The 8,443-nt window shown below is 58.8% G+C and overlaps 1 protein-coding gene across 1 annotated transcript in view; it reads left to right on the top strand.

The window, feature by feature from the left end:
- Nucleotides 1–7,898: 7,898 nt before the first annotated feature.
- LOC123326625 (protein FAM246A-like) overlaps nt 7,899–8,443 on the top strand; it is a 1,233-nt gene continuing 688 nt past the window's right edge. Inside the window, exon 1 of the mRNA XM_044921027.1 lies at nt 7,899–8,432. Within this exon, the coding sequence (XP_044776962.1) occupies nt 7,899–8,432 (534 nt within the window). The remainder of the gene's footprint in view (nt 8,433–8,443) is intronic.

Here is an 8,443-nt window from a genome sequence, read left to right as displayed (position 1 = left end):
GGAATTTTGAGCACAGAGAATGGAAGCCATTGTGATATATGAACAAGGAGTGAGACAGGGATAAAAAGTGGTTACAGAAAGTCCAGTAAGTATATTAGATGGGGGCAGAGAATAAAAACAGTCCTTCATGGAGGATTGAAGGGCGACAACTGGGGCCATGGAAACAGACAGAAGAGATACTGGAAAGGGGAACTAAGTGCAGAGAAGGCAGAGAAGAGCACAGCCCAACTCAACACAAAAACCAAGAGATGACAGCATGGTTAAGCAAGTCAGCAAACGTATGACAGCAGGCACCTGAGAGAAATGCTAGAGAAGCCAAGTGCAGTCTATAAGAGGCACCATTTATAGAGCATAGGTGGAAGGATGTGCACTGCAGAACATGAGCAAATAGGAGCAGAAGAAGCTTCATGCTCAACAAGTGGCACCCAGAGGCAGGACTGAGGTTATTCATTGTTCCCGAAGCAGCCCCGACTTCCCCTGGCAGAAGGCTCTGTGGCCACATGTCTAGAAACCACCGGCTTGCTGGACAGCCTTGTGTGTGAGCACCCAGGACTCCTTCCCACCTGGAGAGGGCCCCCTAAGTTTGTCCCTCATACCTTTATTGGAAGGTGACCATGCTGGCACCCTGATCATAAATTTTCCAGTCTCAGAACCGTGAGAAAGAAATTTGTGTTGTTTCGGGGCACCGGGGTGGCTCAGTTGGTTGAGTGTCTGCCTCTGGCTCGGGTCGTGATCTCCAGGTCCTGGGATGGAGTCCCATATCAGGCTCCTTGCTCAGCGAGGAGTCTGCTTCTCCCTCTGGCCCTCCCCACTCTCGTGCTCTCTCTCTTTCCCTCTCTCTCACTCAAATAAATAAATGAAATCTTTTAAAAAAATTTCTGTTGCGGGGGCGCCTGGGTGGCTCAGTTGGTTAAGCAGCTGCCTTCAGCTCGGGTCATGATCCCAGGGTCCTGGGATCGAGCCCCACATCGGGCTCCCTGCTCAGCGGGAAGCCTGCTTCTCTCTCTCCCTCTGACTGCCACTCTGCCTACTTGTGCTCTCTATCTCTCTGTCAAATAAATAAAAACCTTAAAAAAAAAATTTCTGTTGTTTATAAACCACCCAGTCTATGGCATTTTGTTACACAGCAGCCCGAACAGACCAAGACAATGAGTGAACATGAATATAAAAGTCCACCTGTACATCTAAAATATGTACACTATACTAAATGCAAATCATATTTTGAGAAAATAAATGAATTAAATAAGACACTTACAATTCAGTAAGAAAAAAGAAAACCAAAACAACTCAACAGGAAAATGGGCGAAAGTCATGAATGAGCATTTCACAGAGCCGGGACCATCAATGGTGAATAAGCATCTGAAAAGAGGCACAACTTCACCAGTATTGAAGGAAACACAAAGTAAAAGCACAGTGAAGTATCAATGAACACCCACTTGATTAGCGAAATGCAAGAATCCTGTCAGGACCATGTGTTAGATACTTGTGAATCAACAGACGTCCTCACATACTGCTGGTGAGGGTAGGAATTCATGAACAATTTGGCATTCTCTCAAATATTTACATGGTGCTACACAAGGTCCACACCCCAATATATTCCTTTGAGAAATTCTTGCCTATGGGTCCCAGGGAACAGGTACAAAAATGTGAATAGAAGCACAATGAGTAATAGCAAAAAACAAGAATGATTCAAATATCCATTGACAGGAGCGTGCACAAATCAACTGCAATATTATACAGCGGTAAAAAAGAACGAACACCAGCTCCACCCCAGCAACCTGATGAATCTCAGAAGTAACCTTAGGTGGAGAAGGCAAGACCCACAAGCGCACACACGGCTAATGCCATTGTTACGGCACTCAAAGACAAGCAAAACCAAATGACACACTGTGTAGAGATACTTACATACACGACAAGATACATATATAAAAGCCAGGGAAACACACAATTCAGCACAGCAGGTGCCTTTGGAGAGAAGGAGAGGACTCATTGGTACTGGAGCAATTCCTGGGTTGGGTCGCTGACTCACAGTTGTTCTGCTGGGATGCTTTCAGCAGACACGCATGTTACGTGGTATCTTGTGTGTTATCATACATGACATTAAACATATAATACAGAGAAAATTGATCTCCTTCGAACTGAATTTTGAGACAGGAAGGTGTAGGGGAAAAATCCTGATGTGGGTGTTAGTTACAAGGGTATACACAGATGTCTGACATGATCTGGTTCAAATCCTGGAAAGCGGTCTACACTCACACTCCTTTGTCTCCATCCCTCATGCCAGACTCATGAAAGGCCTCGAGGGGGCTCAGTGGGGTGGGTGGGGAGTGGTTAGGGCTCCCCTCCTGTGACATGCGCCCTCCCGTACTGGCCCCAGTCCAACCCCCCATCCTGATACCCCCTCACTGCATGAATATCACCCCCAACTTCATCCCCCTATGCAGCCCAGGCCTCCCTGACACCAACCTCCCCCACTTGTACACTCTTCATCCCCTCCCCTGCCACCCCACCCCATTGGGGCACGTCGAGGGTGAGGGCAGAGAGCCTGGCCACGGCCAACTCCAGGTGGGGTGGGGAAACCCTAGGATTGGGCTGAGCGAGGACCCTGCCCAGGCAGGGGACACTAGAGACACAGCCAGCCCTGCAAGCTGGGCCTTCCACGATCACCCCCGCCCTGCAGGCCTGGAAATAAAGCCAACACTGAGTGCTTACTCAATGCCAAGCCCAGTGCAGACACCTTCCTTCACGGAGAGCGGATTTATGCCATGCCTACTGTGTGCCAGGCACAAGTTTCTGGACCTTGAGGATGCCGGGGTGCCGGGAAGTCAAACCCAAACAAGGACAGAGACCAGAGACCCCACATTCCAGGAGGAAATGCAAAGTTTGGTGAGTGCCAGGTAGGCAGATGCAGGAGCAGCATGGGGAAGGGCCCCCAGGTCAGGGCAGGCCTTTCTAGGAGGCCATGTAAACTGTGACCTGAGACAGAGGGAGCAGGATGTGCACAGGCTCGGGGTGGGGGGTGGGTGGGTGCTGGCCTGGGGAACAAGAGGAAGCGGGTCACTGAGGGGGCAGGTCCAAACCCCGGGGGCACGCAGGATCCCGGCCTCTTGCAGGAGTGAGGTGGCAGTTCGCGGAGGATGTTGGGCAGAGGTGGGTCTTAATCAGAATTGGGTTGGGGTTCCTGGGTGGCTCAGTTGGTTAGGTGACTGCCTTAGGCTCGGGTCATGATCCTGGAGTCCCGGGATCGAGTCCCGCATCGGGCTCCCTGCTCAGCAGGGAGTCTGCTTCTCCCTCTGACCCTCCCTCCTCTCATGCTCTATCTCATTCTCTCTCTCAAATAAATAAATAAAATCTTAAAAAAAAAAAAGAATTAGGTTGATCAGGCTCCCACTGAGAAGAAAAGGGCGAAACCCAAGGCCTGGAGAAGTGAGGCAGGTGGGGGCATGGGGGGATCCAGGGGGATGGCATGGGGGTGAGAGGCGTCTGCCAGGGTCTGGGGTCACCAGGAGGGTGTGAGTAGGAGACCATAGCCAGCTGTGTTAGTGCTGCTAAGAGAAGAGGGTTGAGGACAGGGAAATGCCCTCTGGCCACAGGGGAGGTGAGGGGACCCTGATGGGGCAGGCTGACCCAGCCCTCCCTATACCGGGAGTGAGGAGATGAGGGGCCATGCCGGGGACCAGTGGTTGTGCGGATGGTCCTGACGTGGCGACCCCCTCCCCCAGCTTGTAGAAGGGGAGCCTCTGAGGAGCCCTGTGTGGTCAGAGAGTGTCCCTCAGAGGCGGCCCTCCTCCCTCTGTTCCACGCAAACCCTCTTGCCCCACCTGTGGGTGAGGGAGTGAGGAACAGAGGTTAAAGGGTTCACTTGCCCAGGTTGTGCAGCTGGGGGGTGGTCAGGAACCCAGAATGGTCCCACTGGGAGCCCAGGCTGGGCCTGCAGGGCACACAGATCCTGGCGGGCCTGATGCACCATCTGGGGCGGGTGGGGAGGCTGAAGGCCACGGTCAGGACTGGTCAGAACCACCCCAGGCCAGACGTTCTAGGGCTGCTGACACCAGGATGAGGCAAACAAGGTCATTATCAGGTAATGAGCTCATTACTGAAGTCAGGCAAGGTCCTTACTAGGTAATGAGTTGTCTCCTGCTGAGCCCCTTGCCCCAGGACAGTTCCTAAGGAATGCCTGGGTAGCCAGAGCCACCAGGAGACCGGGGAGCAGTTCCAGGGCCTCGTAGCCAAGGGGTGTTCAGGGGCAGAGTGTGCCCAAGTCCAGTCCCCACAGGAAGCCCCGGACCCTCTCGCCCTTTCTTTAAATGAGGAGCCACCTGCAGCTCAGACCTGCCCTTCAGGCCACAGGCCTCCCATGGCCCCTGCCCACCTCCCAGCATCTGTCACCACTGCCACCCTCACCATCTCTTGGCCAGCAAAGACTGGTCCTGGGCTCTGACAGCTGGGAACACCGAAGCAAGGCAACAGGGCCGCCAGAGCTCCGTGAGGCAGCATGAACTAGCCCAGAGTGGTGCCTTGAGCCATGGCCCAAGCCCGAGCTGCCCGCTTAGTCTACTGACGCTCCACTACGTGGCCTGCACTTCGGGGCCCCAAAGGTACCACAGCCTTCCTTTCCTAAGAGCCAAGCCAGGGGCCTAGTCAGTCTGGCTCCCACAGCAAGCGGCACAGCTGGCTAGAGACTGGGTGGGCATCCATGCTCTAGAGTCCGTGCTGAGGGCCGGGGTCTGTGACCAGAAAGGCAAGGGGCAGCCCACTCCAGGCCCAGCTCCAAGGCTAGCCCCCTTCTCCTCCCAGGGTGGCTGGGGGCTCAGGGCAGACCATACTTCCCGCTTCCCCTGGGGGTCGCCCTGCCCAGACCCTCAGAGCCAACCCGGGAGGGTCTCCCCGCCTTGTGCCCCCCTTCACTGAGAACCAGGCTGGGCCAGAACTTGGTGTGCAGACAGTTGCGGAAGAAGACAAAGACCACCGTGCCCTGAACGCTCACACTCAGTTCTACCTCGTGGGGTTGGCGGAGGGGGTGACCTGGGCATCTGCATTTCCAGACACTCCCGTGATGACTGGGAGGCTCCCCTGCCCCCTCCGAGGCCACCAGGGCCCCTCCGACATACAAAGCCCGCCTGGCCCTGCCGACTGAACTCTTCCCTGGCGCCCACCGCCCTCGGCTTTGGAAAATAAGACCTCCTCTCTGGGGGGCCGCCAGGGTTTCACGGCAACAGAGAGCAAAGGTGAGGCAATTCAGTGACGCGGAGGCTGCCCCCCTTCTCCAGGAAGAGGCAGAGCCCAGGGTTTTCCCTCCTCCCAGGCTCTGGGTTAATCAGTGGCCAAGCCCGCTGATCGCCCAACCCTGCCTGTGCAGAGGGGCCCACCTGAATGCACAGAGCCCAGACGGGGACAGCTCCCGGAGCTGTGAGAGCCAGCCTCCCCACCCCCAGCAGACCAGGCCCTGACCCTGAGCACACAGAGGGGGCCGGAGTGGGGAAGGAGCTAGGCCCTGCACTGGGCCCCACTCAGTTCCTCTGTGCAGGGGGCCAGGCAGGCTGGCCTATGAGGATATTCTAGAAAGCAGAAGAACCAGAAAGCAGGCCTGTGTGCCAGTCCCCCTGGCCCGGTCAGTAGCTCTGTTCCTGCTTCTTGTCCCATTCCTTCCGAAGCTACCTCTGTTCTGACCAACGAGCCTAGGCAAGGGCTCCCCAACCTATCCTCTCACCTCCAGTCCTCAGCTTCTGCTGGCCCCCCCACCTGTGAGGCTCAGGCTACAGTCACCGCAACCTATTTCTTGACTATCGCTGCCCTTGACCTCAGGGGCTCAGGGTCATGTTGACCACAGCTGCCTGTTCACCCCTCACCAACGCCTCTGCAGCCCCCCTCTGGGCTGGTCGGGGTCCCCGGGGCCTCTCTTCCCACTCTGCACTCGCTCCTGGGTAATCTGTCTGCCCATGACTTTGGGACTCTCTGCCACCAGCCATGACCTCATATCTGCAGCACCTGCAGGATCGTCAGCTCTTCACCACAAAGGCTCTGTTCCTACCACATCCCTCCAGCAGCCTCAATAGTCAGAAAACTTCGAGGCCCCTCTCTGCCCTGGCAGCCCAGCCCCACCCTTCCTGGCTCTCATACCACATCACAGATCTGGAGTCTGTCCACCATCACCCCCCCCCGCCCCCCTCCCCAGCCTTTCCCAGCCTCCTTGCTGTGCCCCCACCACAGATGTTAGGGGCCTCCTTCACTTCACAGGTGAGGCTCAGAGGAGGCAGAGCCCCTGGGTCACACAACCTGACTCCAGCAGGCCTGGGGAAGGAATCCAGGGCATTTTTGTCTGCAATATTTTAATTACTGAGGGGAGGGGGGGGCAGGAGTATGGTTAACGAGGCCCTAGGGACCAGCAGAACCAGACACTGGATATCCCAGGGGGTCAGGTGACTCAGCAGGAAGGGGGGGCTCTGTGGGGTTTGACAGAGTGCCAAATTCTCACCTCCCCTTGCACCTTCCAGAGAGGCTACAATGAATGAATGAATGAATGAATGAATAGAGGGGATCCAGAAGTCTTCATGGTGGCCTGGGTCCAGGGCTGCCAAAGAACAGGGTTGGCAGCACCCTCAATCACACACACACACACACACACACACACACAGGCACAGAGCTACATAGTGGCTAGGCCCCTGTGCACTCAAGGGACACAGGTCCCTGTGGCTACCTTGCCATCTCCCTCCCAGCCCAGCCTGGATTCACACCAGACCCTCCCTCCCCACAATTTGCTGGGGAGGCCCCCAGGGCACCCAGAGTCCTAACTAGGCCCTAGGGTTCGGTGAGAACAGCATGCTGGGCAGAGGGATGCTGCCCACAGTGCACTGCCCATGACCCTGTGATGGCCACAGGCAGTTGTATGGGTGAAGGCACGGGGTGAGAAAGGATGGAGTACAGTGGTGAGGACAGCCCGCACAAGTGGGAAAGGTGTCAGGGACAGGAAAGCCAGCAAGGATGACTACGAGGGTCTTGAATGCCAGGCTGAGGAGGTGCACGGGCTGACCAGGGTGGTGGGTGGTAAAGGCCCTGCACTACTCAGGACCCTCAGCCCCAGACTCATTCACTCATCTACTCCTGCCTCCAACATCCCGCATGTTTAGTACCTCTGAAAACTGAGTGACCCAGTCCTCCGGTGCTCAGGACCCCTACTGTGGATCCAGGTGGACAGAAAACAGAGCCATTGAAACACGGGGGCGAGGAGCCTGAGTCACCTGCTGGGGGCTGGGGTGGCTAAGGAAGGCTGTCCTGCAGAGGAGGGATGAATGGGAGCCGCCAGGCAAATGGTGGGGGGGGGGGGGGGGGGGGCCCCCGGGGGGGACAGCTCCCGGCAGCGGGGGGGGGGGGGGGGGGGATAATAGCGACCTGGACTATGGTATGGAAGTGGGGGCCCTAGCGGGTGAGGAGGACTGGGGACTGGCGGGTCCATAAGCACACCTGCCTTCCCCTGACTGTGATGGGGACAGCAGTTTGGAGTACAGGGTGCAAGCCCGTTTCCTGACTGGTCTGGGCGCCTAGGCTTCTGCAGCCTTCATTCCATGTCCTGTCACCCCCTGCCCAGAAGCCAGTCCAAGCTGCTCAACCCCGCCAACGACAGCGCAGTCCCCTAGAGCAGGTCCAGCACACTCAAGCCTGCCTGCATTGCCCCGCCGGGGTCTCCTGGGGCTCCATCCACCCGCCCCCACCCCCACCCCCGCCCTACCGGAGTTCCCGGGCCCCAGGCCAGATCTCCCGAGGCCTCGGTCGTTCCCACGGCCGTCCCGGGGGCCATCTCCACGGAGCGTCGCCGGGGCCCCAGCGGTCGCTAGGCTGCGGGCTGGGGCTCCCGACCAGGCCCGGCTCCGGTGGCGGTGGCGGCGGCGGTGGCAGCGCGGATGGCGGCGGAACGCGGGCGCCCGTGGGTGCAGGCGCGCAGTGCGTACGGCGCGAGCGAGGCGCTGCGACGGGCCGTTGGCCGCCGGCGGGACCACGGGCCGCAGCCCAAAGGGCCGGGCCCTGAAGAAGCCCGCGCCCCGGGACGCCTGGCTCGCCTGCGGGTCCAGCTCCGGGCGGAGGCGGCGGCGCTGGCCGACGCGCCTCGGCTGCTGCGGCTGGTGGAGCGCGCGGGGGCCGCGGCGGGGGAGGCCCGGGCGCCGGGGGCCGGGGAGCGAGCGGACGCGCGCAGCAGCGGCTCCGTGTGCTCCGTGTGCGGGGAGCCGCGCGGCGGGGCCACCTACCCGGCGGGCGTCCTGGAGGTGAGCGAGCGGCGGCTGCAGGAGGGCCTGGCGGCTGTGCGCGCCGAGCTGGGCGCGGGGCTGGAGGCGCTGCGCGCGGAGCTGCGAGCGGAACTGGACGCCCTGCGCGAGCTGCTGCCGCCCCCGCCGCCGCCGCCGCCACCGCCTGCCGGCCGGGAGCCCCGCCCGGGCCTGGTCGGGAGCCC

This window comes from Neomonachus schauinslandi, chromosome 14 (genome assembly GCF_002201575.2).
Source record: "Neomonachus schauinslandi chromosome 14, ASM220157v2, whole genome shotgun sequence".
Lineage (NCBI taxonomy): Eukaryota > Metazoa > Chordata > Mammalia > Carnivora > Phocidae > Neomonachus > Neomonachus schauinslandi.
This window is presented reverse-complemented; position numbering and strand designations above follow the sequence as displayed.